Below are 14,095 nucleotides of genomic sequence, written 5' to 3' on the forward strand. Positions count from 1 at the left end.
CCACCCCTGAGGTGGGCAGGAGAAGAACTGAATTGGGTCTAGGTCTGAATATCTGCTCTAGCCGTGCAGCATCACCATGGGACCCCGATGTGATGGGGGTCCCCCAAGAGACCTGGGGACCCACCAGAGCCCCCGTGCTCTACAGGGCCCATGGAGCTTTCTGTGACCCCAGAACCCTGGAACCTCCTGTATTCTCCATGTCCACCAGAGCTCCCAGGACGCCGTGGACTCTCCACGTCCTTCAGAGTTCTCAGGACTCTCAGACCGCTCCGTGTTCCTCAAGGATTTGCCGTGCCCGCAGAGCCCTGCGCAAGACCGGCTCGTCCCATGGCAAGGCCCCCCCCAAAAAGAAGCAGCCGGTCCCCCCCTCCCACCCGCCCCGCACGCCCCTTCAGCACCACCTCCACTGGACAGCGCCAGGTGCGGGGCCCCGCACCTGGAGCGGCACCCGGCACCCCCGGCCCCTCAGGAACACCCTGACCTCCTCCTCGGAACCTCAGGGACCTCTGGGAGCACCCTGACCTCCCCCCCGGCATTCCCAACGTCCCGACAGAGCCCCCCGCTCCCCTCCCCTTGCACCCCATTTTCACCCTCTGACACTCCCTACTCGGGCTGCGCCCCTGCGCCCCCTCCTCAGCACCCTCTCCTCTGCTCCTGCCCCCTGGCACCCACAGACACTGCCCCCTCCAACCCCTGCACCCAGCAGCACCCCCTCTTCTGCCTCTGCAGCTCTGCATCTCCTCCTCCCCTGCACCACCCCTGCACCCCGGCATCCCCTCCTCTGCCACCCCCAGCACCCCAACGCTCTTCATCACTCCCTCCTCCACCATCCTCCTTCACCATCCCCACCCGGCAGCTCCCGGCGCTCCCGGTGCCTCCTCCTCCAGCACCCCTCTCCAGCACCCCTTCCTCCACCACCCCTTCCCCCAGCGCCCCCAACACCCTTCAGCTGCGCTCCCACCAAATCCCCACATCCCCAGCACAACCTCCAGCTCCAACACCCCAAACCTCCAGGACATCCTTCGCCAGCACCCCGAGGACCCCATCCCCACCCCCGCCAAGCGCCCCCCATCCCAGCCCCATAGGGATTCTCCCCCCAGCCTCTAGTCATTCCCCGTCCCAGCGCCCCAGAGCCCCTTTCACCTCTCAGCACCCCCTGCCCCAGCCCCTCGGGGACCCCACCCCCGCACCCCCAGCACCCACCTGCTCCCCCGGCCCGCCCCGCGCCCCGCCCCGGAGCCCCCCCCGCCCTCGGGGCCGGTGCCAGACGGGGCCGTGCGGGTGCCGGTGCCGCGAGATGCCGGGGGGTCCGGGGGAGCCCCGGGGGCCTCCGGGGGGTGCGCGCTCCCCGGCCGGCAGCTGTTGCTGCTGACGGCTCCTCCGGCTGGCCGGGGCAGCGGTGACTAAGCACTTTGGGGATTTCTACTCTTATTATTTTATTCTATTATTTTCTCCCGCTTTCAAGCGGGTGCTCCCCCCTCTCTCCCCCGCTTCCCCCTCCCATCCTCATCTTCCCCGGCCGCCCCCGCCCGGGGCCGGGCGCGGCAGGGCGGGCGGAGGGGTTCCCCCTTCCGGCCACCGGGAGCATGGGAGCCCCGGGCCGGCTGGGCTCCAGAGCTCGGTCAGCCCTGGGGTGAGGCGGAGCGGGGCCGCGCCGTGCCGTGCCGCGCCGCTCCGGGGCCGGGCCGCGCTCCCCGCCGCGCCCGCGGCAAGTTCCGCTGCTCCCGGGGCGCGCAGAGCGCAGCGGAGCGATGCCGGTGCGCCGGGGCCATGTGGCCCCCCAAAACACCTACCTGGACACCATCATTCGCAAATTTGAAGGACAAAGTGAGTACCGCACCCTCCGGTCCCGCTCCGCTCCCCCGCGGCCGGGGCGGCCCCCCAACTTCGAAGCAGAGCGGGGAGAGGAGGGGGGGGAAGGCGGGAGGGTGTCCCCGGGGGCACGGAGGCGCCCCTGTGACCTCCCGAGGGGGGGAGAGGGGTGGGCGACAGCCAGGCAGTGTCCCCGCGGGTATTTATAGACAGGGCGACACATGGGGACGAGCCATCCCAGCCTCGGTGTTTCCCCGGGGGCTGGGGACGCCGCGACCCCTCGCAGCCCCCGGGCTGGGACGCTGTGCCCGGGCTGGCGGGGAGGGGGTCCCGGCCGGCTGGACTGGGGGACAGGGTGTACCCAGCGCAGTCGGGCTCGCTGCCTGTTTGCCTTCAACTCTGCGCTCTCGGCGGCCGCCGTCCCTGGTGAAATGTTGCCATTTGCTGTTGCTCCGAGTAATCCCTTTATATGAATTTTTGGGCTGGTTTCGTGTCAAATGCAGAGGAAGGTCCGTGCACATAGGGGAGCGCTGGGGTTTGCGTGTGGCTGCGTGGGGGCGCGGGGGTTCCGCTCCCACTCTCTGGGCACCCCAAGGGGGCTGGGTCCCCCCTACAATGCTGAGGATGACGGGAGGGGACCAGGGGACCGGGGTCCCCCAAAAACTGAGCTCGGGGGGCTGCTGTGGGGTGCCGGGGCCGTGCACCCCCCACTGCCCGGGCTCACTGTGGGTTTTCTGGTGCCCAAGTTTCCCGAGTGTGCAAATTCCCTGGCGCTGCCATCCCTGCAGGCTCTGCGCTGCCTGGCCTGGCAGTGACTGACGTGACCCTGGGGATGGAAAGTGAGAAAAACTGTCCCTGGTTCCTATCAGTTCCCCCTGGGAAGCGGCGGCTGGGGAGCAGCGGGGCCACGCGGTGAGGCGTGACAGCGAGGAGGCAGCCAGGCCCCCTGTCCCCTGCCTGCACTCTGCCAGCCATGTCGGGCACCAGCTGGGTTCTGCCGAAACATCACCCCACGCTCCCCCGCGGCAGTTTCGTGCTGTGACAGGTGTTGGGAGACACCAAACCAGCACACCTAATACATCTTTGCTACAGGCAGCGAGTTCTTCCGTGCCTGTGGGTGCCTGCACCCCCAACGCCGCAGCTCCCATGGGTGTAGCTGCTCCTGGTGAGTCCCCGTTGCAGCCAGAGGGGCCCAATTCTTCCCTGCCAGGGCTGGTGCAGAGCCCTGGTACTGTGGGACCAAGGGAAAATCTGCAGGTGATTTTCTGCAGAAAGCAAATTGGGGGTGAAAAAACCCCCAAGGAGACCTGGCTCTGCAGCTCCTTCCCATCCTGGTCTTGGTCACATCCCTGTGCTCAGCACAGCTTGCTCCGGCGCCCTGCCAGCCCTGTAAATCCTGTCCTGCGCCAGCCCAGCCAGGATCCAGACTGGATCCAGTCCATGGAGCTGACACTGGATGGGGAAACTGTTCATCACAGGTGGGGAGTGTGCCCCAGGAGTAGGGCTCTGGGAGAAGGTCCCCTCCTAGTGCTGTCTTCCAGCTGCTGAAGCAGTTTGGATAGAGAAGGATCGGGAAGAAGGAGCTGGGAAACATTTGTCTGTGGTGGCTTGTGCTGTTTGCAGCATCGGCACCAGCGTCAGCCCTGTGTGGGAAAGGGAAAGGTGCCAGAGTGGGAGTCCCCCATAAAGGGCTACCAAGGGGCTGTCAGAGGGTGGAATGAAGCGGGAGACTCGTGCAGCATCCCTGGGGACACTGGTTTCACTGGCAGGCATCCTGCAGAGCTGGGACTCTGCAGGTGCCATGGGGGACAGGCCTGATGTGCCTGGGAGGGGTCCCCCCGCCCCACCAGGTCCCAGCGCTCGGTGCCGCAGCTGTGCAGAGGTTTCTCTTGCATTTGGGTGAAATTCCCCGTGAGGCTGGAGTGCAGCAGGGTTCTGGAGCACGCCAGCTGCAGATGCCATTCCTGGGTAATCCAGGAGATTAATTGGGGTCTGGGCTGGGAGGCAGCCTCCAAATGGACCCTCTGCTCAGACTTGCCTTCAGCTCCAGCCCGGAGCTGATGCCAAATGCTGAGGGAGATGCTGCTGGGGGGGGATGTGGCATTCACCACGTAAGCATCCAGCCCCCTGTCACATCCCAGCAAACCTGTTCCAGAGCCCAGCACTCCCCGATATCCTTAAAAAAAAAACAAAATCAAACCAAATCAGAGCTCACCCCAAGATAAGGATGGAAGTGGCTCCATGTGGGCTGGATGACGTGGGCTGTGCAGCACTGCCACACACCCTGGCAAGGCAGCAAGTCTGGCCCCAGCCCAGCCTAGGTGGCTGCAGCACCACTCTCTGCCTCAGTTTCCCTTTTCCTTCCCTTGAGCACTTTACTTTTTGAGCACAGGGTCCACAAAGCCCAGCAGAGCCTGGATTTCACCTTCAGCCCAAAGGCACAATTATCCTGTAAAGTATCAGGAGAATCATTAATGTGATGGGTTTCACCCCTGCTTCCCATGAAGCCAAGCCTTACACTCACTCCTCCTCTTGCCCCTTGCCTGACTTCAGTCAAATCTGAGCAAGGGTGGAAAGTCTGAGATAACTCAGGTCCCTGATAAGCTCCTGGGGAGGGACAGAGGCTGCAGCTCTCCCCTCTGCCTGCAGTGCCGGTCAGGGACAGGTTGCCCATTAGACAGCAGAGAGTCCCCACATGCCAGCGGTGAAATGCCAAGGCTGCAGGGATTGGCCAATCCCAGCAAAAATGCCTCTCCTGAGAACCCCCGCTTTGGGTCCCCCTGACCCCACAGTCACAAATGCACATTGAACTGGGGACATTTTCTCTCTCTGAAGAGCAGAGAGTGCCATCCTTGGCACTGCGTGGGCTGAGGTCAGCCACTCTCCCCCCAGACCTGTCCCCAGTGTCCCCAGGGAGCCTGTCTCTGCACAAGCCCCACAGCGGGTGACATCAAAATCCGCCAGCTCGCCCCCTGCACCCAGGCTGCCCCCAGTCCCCGTGGGTCCCCACCACCCCTCTAAGCCTCGTGCTCTGCCTCCCCGCAGACCGCAAGTTCCTCATTGCCAACGCCCAGATGGAGAACTGTGCCATCATCTACTGCAACGACGGCTTCTGCGAGATGTTCGGCTACTCCCGCGTGGAGGTGATGCAGCAGCCCTGCACCTGCGACTTCCTCACCGGCCCCGACACCACCAAGAGCTCCATCGCCCAGCTCACCCAGGCCCTGCTCGGCTCCGAGGAGTGCAAGCTCGAGATCCTCTACTACCGCAAAGACAGTAAGAGTCGCTCTGTGGGGTGATGCAGCGGCGGGCGGTGTGACCTGCCCCGCATTTCGGCTGTGGTGGGAGACAAACGGGATCTGATGCTGCCAGGGCATCAGGATTGCAGCCAGGCTCAGGGCTTTGCTGAGAACAAAGTGGCTCCTGGTGGGATGGAGGCATCTCTGCTGTCATGGAGCACATTGGGACCTTGAGCAATAGAGGATGTTGCCAGATTATTTGGGAATCAGGTCATTTGTGAGCCCTTGGGGATGGCTCGGAGCTCCTGGGACAAGCAATGTCATTGCTTGTGGGATCCCTGCACCGGGAATGAGAACCCAGTGGGAAGCCCATGGAGAAGCCAGGCTCAGACACGGGTGTCCCAGTCTGTGCTCCAAGGTGAGATGAGACAGACCCCCCATCTCTGCTGAGAGTGGGTGCAGCCGACGGCCTCAGAGCTGCCTTTCCAGTGAGCAGGATGCGGCTGTGCGTGCACAGATGGAATTACGTTAAGATGAAAATGAAGCTTTGATGGAAAATACGAGTGATTAGTTCTAATACGGCAGGAAGTTAAATAAATATTTAGTGCTTGATGCTGCAAAACAGCAGTGGCCAGGGCTCCCAGAGGCAGGGAAATGCAGGTCCGGTGCTCACAGGAGGTTAAAAATATGAAGTTTCCTTTTTTTAACCTAGGGAGCTTTCCCATGGCTTCAGATTGTATTGACAGGGGCTTGGCCTGAGCAGAGGGCTGCACCCCACTGCTGGCAGCTCCCGGACAGCCAGTTAGAGGAGAACCACTGGAAGCAAAAGGAAGGCTTTTGCCAGCCCAGCACCCTATCTTGGGCGCTGGCAGCCAGGAGTCCTGGCCTCCCTCCCAGACCCTATCTCCCGGGCTGGCATCCAGGTGCCAGCGTATCGGCCCCTGGAGCTATTCACTGGCAGCACCTCCGCGCGTTATCCCGGCGTTATCCCGTCAGGACCCGACCCTGTGGTGGTAGGATCAGGCCACAGGGTCGAGGCTCTTCCTGTGGGGCACTCCTGGGTGGAGAGGGGCCATGAGTGGTGCCAGGTCTGGGTGCAAGTCCCCCCCTTCAGCAGTTGCAGGGCCTGGCTGGAGCCCAGCGCAGTGCAGGAGACACAGAGAAGTAGCACACGCTGTCCCCCTGCTCCCATCCAATGCCACTGCGTGGCCGTGCACTGGCTGTGGCAAGGACAGCATGTGCAGCCCTGGTCCATTTCCTTCCTCCCTCCTTCAGGATAGTTTCCCATTCCATCCCTGGGGACTACTTGGCTTGCAAGCCTGATCCATCACCGTGCTCCCTGCTTTGAAGCATTCCTGCCGGGCTCACGGGATGCTCGGTGCTGTCCTCAGAGCCCTGCTCTTCCTCTAGGCCATGGGGAACTCTCATTGCAGCTCTGAACTGCTTTCTTCTCTTTTTTTATTAAAAAAGAGGGGGAAAAAAATAAAAAAAAGCCCAGAAGCAAACCCTTCATGTCTATTTTTAAAACCCAACCCCACCAGCAGAATGCTTTCCAATTGTTTCCCCCCAGCACTCAGCCTGCGACCGCTCGGCCCATTATAAATGGGTCTTATCGGCAAAGAAAAGGCTTTTGCATTATAGGGAGCTGCTGCTTAATTAGCCGGCGGAGCTCCGAACCTGCCTGTCCTCTTTTTCATACCAGCAGCACCAATCTCCAGCCTCGACCTGCTGTTTATTACTGCGGTACTCCCGGCTCTGCAGCTCGCGGGGTTGTTTCCTCGCTTTTCTGGCTGACGAGAGGCAATGTTATACCCAAAATCTGCCCCTTGGAGACACCCAAGCAGGGCCAGGGTGGGATGGATGGAGGTAGGTAGGAAGGGGCCACCCAAGGGTGTCTGGGCCAGTGGGTTCTGGGGTCAGGCAGGATGCTGAGTGATGGGGATGCGTGTCCCTGGGGACAGCCTGGCTGCTCGGTCCCCACCCCGATGCCCATCACCTAATTATAATTATAAACAGAGCCAAACGAGCCAGGGGTGCCAACAGTGAGCCCAAATCCAAAATGGAACCAAGGGGTTCCATGGGGGAAGGTGGGACCAGCCCAGGCAGGGCAGTTGTCCCTCCCTGCCCCACCAGCCCCAAAAAGGCCTTGGAAAGAGGGAAGAACTCGTCCGCAGCGCGTGTGAGCTCTAATCCCCAGCTCAAAGCTGGGAGATCAGTGAAAAGTTAATTTCCTTACAAGATGCTACACAGCTGGAACTGGCCCAGACAGGGGGGTCAGCACGGGATCAGCTCCTGGCACAGCAAGGAGCAGCCATGGCCTCCAGCCCTGGAGACACACTGTCCACTGTGGCCAGGGTGAGCTCAAATCATCCCCTGAGGACGACACTGAGGAGCTGAGCTGCACCCAGGGTTGGTTTTTCCCCTCCCCAGGTGGGGATGTGCTTTGCAGAGAAGCCACTGGCCAGGGCTCACGGGGTCCCCAGAGCAGAAGGTGGCCACAGGTGCTGAGTGCCACGGTGCTAGCGTGGCCTGAGCAGCAGCAGCTGGTGGCACTCGCTCTGCTTAATCTGCGTGAATGTGATGCTGATGAATATGAAAGGGGAGATGTGGCTGTGACAGCTGGAGCAGCTGGTGGGGCAGCCCCAGCCCTGCCATGCTGTCCTTTCCTGGGCAGGGCCCACAGCTTGTCCCCTCCAGCAGCAGCTCGTGTCAGGCCCCATGGAACTGGGATTAGGGACTGGGACCCGGCCAGCAAACTCCTAACACTGGTGCGGAAGACAGGATTTTCCCCCGGGGGCTCCAGGAGTGGGAGGGTCAGAGAGTGACTGGGGTGCCCTGTGCCACTCAGCATCTCCCCCCAGCAGGTCCCCATGGGTGGGGGTCAAGCAAGCAGCCAGGCAGGCGTGGGTTGGGAAGTGCCAATGCACCCAAAGGGGGCAGGGGCACTCATGTGACATGTCCCCTCTGTCCCCAGCCCAGGGCACATCCGTGGCACTGCACCTCTCCAGCAGCTGCTGCCAGGAAGCCTGGCTAAGGCAGGGGGATGGATCCAGCCAGGGTTTCTCCATACAGCTTTGTAAACAGCAGAATGTGACGCGCCCAACGGGTGCACTGGGAGCAGGAGGGCAAATCCCACCAGCAGCTGCTGGATCCTGGCACTGTCAGGGACTTGGTGCTGGCAGCCCCAGGGAGCCTCTGCTCCTGCCCCATGGTGGGGTCAAGGCAGGATTAAGGGGCCTTTTTGGGTGTTGGAGGAGTAGGAAGACACAGACAGCTGACAAACCCCAACCCCAAGTTGAGCTCTTGGCTTATACAAACCCATGGGGTTTATGCCAAGCTAGGGCTGTTTGCTGCTTGCTGTTTGCTTTAAGGGTCAATCTGTGACCTTGGGAAAGGGATGGACACCAGGGCCCAGCTCCAGATGGGAACTTATAAACATCCCGCCTCACAATGGCAAAAGCTCTGGTGCCAGAGATCCTGCGCTGCGGAGCCGATTCTGCCATCCTTGGCACGGCTGTGCTGCAGCTCCAGGCACCCCCATTGCCCTGGCTGTGCCCTAGGGCCAGTGTGACTAGGGCAGAGAGCTGGAAGAGACACATTTTTCATCCTCTGTTGCTCCACAGATGCTTTTTGCTTGGACCTGATGTCCCACGAACAAAAGGACAGGCCCAGATCATCCCCAGCACCTCTAAGAATGCTGCCTGGAGCAGGCTTTCTCCTAAAATCCCTGCCCTGGCAGAGTCCCTGATTCCCACCCCAAGCTCTCCATCCTCATCCTTAATGACTGTTGCATCCCCAGTGGGAGGGAGCCCCATGTGCCATGGGAGCAGGGCCCTGGGATGGCCGGATGGCCCCAGGAAATGCTGTCAGCACTGCAGCTTTGGCCACACAGCCCCGCTCTGAGATGGACTAATTCCTGCAGCCAGCGGGATTGAAGGACTGGGGGCCTAGACTCAGCCACTCACTTCGCTTGCAGAGGAGGTTAAGATGCATTTTGCCAACCCACTGTATTGATCCAGGACCCCTTTTGGCTCCTGGGGATCAGAGCGTCCTTCCACCTGCACCCAAAAGCACCCTGCTAGGCTTGGATCTTCCTTGTGGCAACATTTTGGTGGGTACCCTCAGCCAGCTGACACTCCTGATTTTCCTTCTCCACTGCTGCTCCCAGCCAGCGAGACCTGCAAGCACACAAACCCCTGCCCTTCCTCACTGCACAGGGGAACCTCTGTCCCGCTGATGTTTCTTAATAAGGTCATTTTTGCTGGCCTGGTGTCCTGGAGGGTTTCTGTCTCCTGATGCCCTGTCTGGGTGTGGGGAGAGGGGCCAGGGCAGACCCTGTGCTGCACATCCCTCCCTGTGCAGGGGGATGCAGGGGCTCACCCCAGGTCCCAAGAGTCACCAATCTCCCACTAGCTCACTCTATCTCCATTTTTTTTCCAATCCCACCTCAGGGATTTGCTTTAGGGCCTCCCAGCAATCTGCACTTCCCTTTGAAGTTCTACCCAGCCCTGACACTGATTTATCCCAGGGTGGGAGCACAGCTTGGTCCTCCAGGCTTCTCTCTGGGCATGCCAGCCATCTCCAGAGCACAGCTCTGTTCCCATCGCTGCCCCCGTCCCCTCCGTGCCCTTCCCAGCCCCTCTCCTCTGCTCCTTTATATAATACCACTATAGATTTAGCCACTCTGCCATGAGACCCTGCAGATTAAATCTCCTGGCCGGGGGGAGGGCAGGCCTGGGTAAGAGCTCCAGGCACAGATTAATAGCTCGCTTTTTTAATATTCATAACAATACTGGCTTGTGTCCGGCTCTCGGAAACCCCCGTGTCCTGTTGATTAGTTTAATACTGATGATACTGACAAGTGCATTAACCACCGGAGCCTGCGGGGGATAAGAGGCACAGGGAGGGAGGGCCCCCAACAATGACATTTTTAGTGTTATTAAGTGTTGGCTTTTATCAAGGTCAGAAGACACGGTGGGTCAGAAAGCACAAACCTCACTCTCAGCTTGGGGGAGCCGGGCTGGAAGATCAAACCAGAAGTTTAGGGAATGAGCTGGTTTGCCCAGCCCATACAAGCCCACCACACTGGCTGTGGGGCCCTTCAAACCAGCATCCATGTGGTACCCCCCCCTGCCAAGGCCTCTCTGCAGCCCCCAGGCTGGGTTTCACCCCAGATGGGCACAGGCACCCTCATGCTGGTGGCCACAGAGCACGGGCAGGTTGTGAATGCCCCCAGGGCTCCTCCAAGAGATCATTTGGTGGCTGGATAAAATTAGATGGATGGAGACAGATTAGCTGAACAGCTGAAGGGAAGAGACAGTCAGATGGATGGGGACAGTCGATGGAGGAACAAGGATGGGAGGGCAGGCCTGAGGTGCCTCCTGGGGCTGGCTCAGCCCGCTGGTGCTACAGCAGGTCGGGGGTGCCTGGGCTTTGGGAAGAAGGAGGAGGAGGCTCAGCATTCAGCAGAGCCCAGGCTGGCTCACCATAGGGAAACTGAGCCAGGGCAGAGAATGCCACGGCTCTCCCAGCTGCAGCCTCTCCACAGAGCTGGGGGTACCCCAAATCACAGCTGCACAGACCCCAAACCCTAGGGGAATGCCCTGTCTTTGGGCCAGGCTTAAGGGAATCTGCTGCTCCCATCCCTGACCCGGATACTCCCTCATTCCCTTGACAGCTCCGTGCTGTGTGATGTGGGTCTGAGCAAGGCACTGAGTTCCTGGCATGCAGGGCTGTGCCTGTTGGGGCCACTTCTGGGGTGATTCCCCCTGGTTTTGGAGGGGGATTAACTTTTGGCCAGCCCTGAATTGGCCAGGCAGTTAGACTAGATTATTGCTGTAGTTCCCTCCCAACAGAAATAGTCTATTTTATTTAATTTAAGAAGGGATCAGTGAGGGGCTCACAGTGACATTGGCCAGGGCTGCTCAAGCTCAGCACCTCCCAGATTTGCAGGATCAAACCAGGCACCAGCTGCCACCCAAACCCACCCCCAGCCACCTCCCAGCTGCTCCCTATATCCCTCCAACTGGATGTAACTGGGCCCAGTTTTCAGCTGTTCAGCACTGGCCATGGGATTAACCCTTTCCTATGCCACACAGGGCCTGCCAGGATCCAGCCCCCCTGAGAGCAGCTCAGAGCCCATCCCCTCCCACAGCCATGGAGGAACTTATGAAGGAAACCTGGGGCAGTGAAGGAATGCAGAGCACCTGAGCCAGGATTGGGCTTATCTGGACCAGGATTCCCAGGCCAGGGGGAAGCACGGAGTTGATGGCTGCCCATGCCAATGAACCATGTGGGTTCCAGGAAGTCAGTGATGCTTCAGAATCACCCCTGGGGGGGAGAAGACCTCCTCATTTTCTAACCCACCAAAGGAGAGAGCATCCATGAGTGGGCTCCCCTGTGCACAGCCCCTGCACACACCAGCACGGTGGCATCCTGGGGATGGCACCGTGTCACCCCACCGGGCACAATGCCACCTCACTCACTCAGCATCACTTACAGGGCATCTCTTCATCTAAAGGCCCCTAAAAGTCCTGACAAAGGGAGGGAAAAGAGTTCACTTCTTCCTGCTCCACACGGAGGTAACCTGTCATGTGCCATGCAGCCCCCAAACAGCTTTATCTGCCAAAAATCCACTCTCTCCTCCCCAGCTCACACATTGAAGTGGATTTCCTCTCCCTTTGGTGAGCAGTGGAGAAAGAGAGAAAGAGAAAGAGAGAGAAAGAAAGAAGGAATGAACAAATCACGGCTGCTGGGGTCTTTAAACAGATTTCACCATATCCATTTCTTTCCTGTTCTTGTGCCTGTGTGTGTCCGTGTATGTGCACATCCCTGACGTCACGGCAGATTTTGAAGTTGCCCGATGCCGGCCATCTGCTCCTGATTACGGGAGGCCCTGAGCTCCTTAAAATTACACGCAGAAAGGCCGGCCTGCCCCTCCCGGCTGGAGCGGGGCCACGGCCGGAGCGGGAGCGCTGGGTCGGGCCGGCAGCACATCCCTGCCGGTCTGCTAATCCCTGCTGATCAGAGCCCGGGGGAAAGGCGAGATCAGGGATCTGCACGGGGCAAAAGCTGCCGTGGAAGGAGGTGACTTGGCTCCCTATCAGCTGGAATGGTACCTGGGTGCTCCATCATCTCTAGGAGCTGTGGGATAGGAGCCTGGGGATGTTCAGGGGGTTTTGCCAGAGGGACCGTGACAGTGGCTGTGGCTTGGGGGGGTCCCGCTCCCATCAGTGCCAAAGCAACAGCAGACAGCAGCTCAAGGAAGGGACTCAGTGACTATACTCTAAGGTAGGGTTTTTGGAGGATTTAGTGGGAATAAAGCTGGCAAAGGAGGTGGGAAACCACCTGTATCCTTCACTTGGTGCATTGGAAAAGATCTGCAGGTGTTTTCAATTGCCTCTAACTGCAGACTGGTGCCTGGCTGCTGCACGAGAAGAGCCACAGGGTCGAGCTGACATCCAACAGGAAAATCCCTATGGACGTATTTGGGATGCTCCTCACAGCCTCCATCCCTCCCAGGACACTGAGCCAGCCCTTGTGCCCCCTTTGTGCCTCAGTTTCCCCATGGCAGGACAAGAAAAGGCCATGCCTTTAGGGAATGTCCTTGGAGACCTTCACACCGATCCCACCCGGTCCTGCTGCCCACGTGGGCTCACGCCCATTGCCTGCATCCAGTCCCCAAAAAACTGCCTGGTGATTGCAGGGCAATTAACTGCAGCGTGATTACAAGCAGGATGCTTAATGAGGTTAAACCACTACCTGGGACTTCCTGAGTTCTTAATTACTCACTCTTTAATTGCTGCTCTCAAGTACATTAATATAAATGACTGTCTGGGACAGAAAAAAGAGATGTGATCAGTGTGATTGGGATGCTTCAGGGATATGGCCCTTTCCCAGGGCTCAGATCAAGTTCCATATCCTCCACTACCCAACAGCAGGGATTACACCCATCAAAGTGCTCAAAAACCCGCTTTTCTGCCAAAAGTATTTGGTGCTGGAGGGGAGGGGGCGGTCAGGGTCTCCTGGGCAGCCCCCCTGAGCCTGTCTCTGCTCGGCAGCGTCGTGTTTCCGCTGCCTGGTGGATGTGGTGCCTGTGAAGAACGAGGAAGGCGTCGTCATCATGTTCATCCTCAACTTCGAGGATCTGGCACAGCTCATCGCCAAGAGCACCGGGCGGAGCCTGCACCAGCGCCTGTCGCACAGCTGGAACAAAGGTGCGTGTCCGGGGGCGGCGGGGGCCGGCAGAGCAGCACCCTCATCCCATGGTTTGCTTGGGAGCACGTGGGGACCGAAGGATGCATCTGTGTCTGGGCAGGATGCTGCATGGGAAGAGGTTTGTGGCTTTTGCACAGCCGCAGCTCTGCCTGCTCAGGGACTGGCCCAGCCGAACCCCAGCTGGACGGGAAAAGGCTTTTTGAGCCAGCTGTGCTCCCCTTGCCTTCACAGCTGCCCGCCTACACTTCCCAAAATCCCAGAGACCTGGGGACTGACCCTCTGCATGGGATGGTGCATTTTTGAGAGGAGGTCTCGCTGGAAGTGGAGCTGTGGAGTCCCCTCCGTGAACCCCCCCGCATTGCTGGATCTTTTCCATATTTAACACTGCCTTGGGCTGGAGGTGCTGGTGCGGGGTCACCAGGAGGGCCAGGGGACATTTGGTGTCACCAACAGCTTGGCTGTGCTGTGGGGGTGTCACTGCAGGCCAATGGCACAAGGATGGCTGCACTGTGGCAGCTCAGCCTGCCCCAGCTTCAGGCTGTTCCCCGCTCTCCTAGGCTCATTCTAGGGTTTTGGAGACAGTGGAAAAATTCAAATTCCCTTTTTTGGGAAGACTGGATCAAAGGGAAGCTGTGGTGAGGCTCTTGAGGGGATGTGGATATTCAGGGATGCAGATGTTAGACCTGACAAAGAGCTGTGACTTCTAAATCTCCTCCTTCCATACAGCCCTCAGTGCTGGTCACCTCTACTTGAGTCAGGGAAATAATCCCACCTCTGCCCTCATGACCACATTCCCCAGGGGTGCTGTTGGGAGGCTTTGGGCAGGC

General features: G+C 59.6%; 1 protein-coding gene across 1 annotated transcript in view; it reads left to right on the forward strand.

The window, feature by feature from the left end:
- Positions 1 to 1,745: 1,745 nt before the first annotated feature.
- KCNH6 (potassium voltage-gated channel subfamily H member 6) overlaps positions 1,746 to 14,095 on the forward strand; it is a 31,856-nt gene continuing 19,506 nt past the window's right edge. The window contains exons 1-3 of the mRNA XM_053965019.1: positions 1,746 to 1,827; positions 4,858 to 5,088; positions 13,112 to 13,267. Of these exons, the coding sequence (XP_053820994.1) occupies positions 1,752 to 1,827; positions 4,858 to 5,088; positions 13,112 to 13,267 (463 nt within the window). The 5' untranslated portion in view covers positions 1,746 to 1,751. The remainder of the gene's footprint in view (positions 1,828 to 4,857; positions 5,089 to 13,111; positions 13,268 to 14,095) is intronic.

Source organism: Vidua chalybeata, chromosome 26 (assembly GCF_026979565.1).
Source record: "Vidua chalybeata isolate OUT-0048 chromosome 26, bVidCha1 merged haplotype, whole genome shotgun sequence".
Lineage (NCBI taxonomy): Eukaryota > Metazoa > Chordata > Aves > Passeriformes > Viduidae > Vidua > Vidua chalybeata.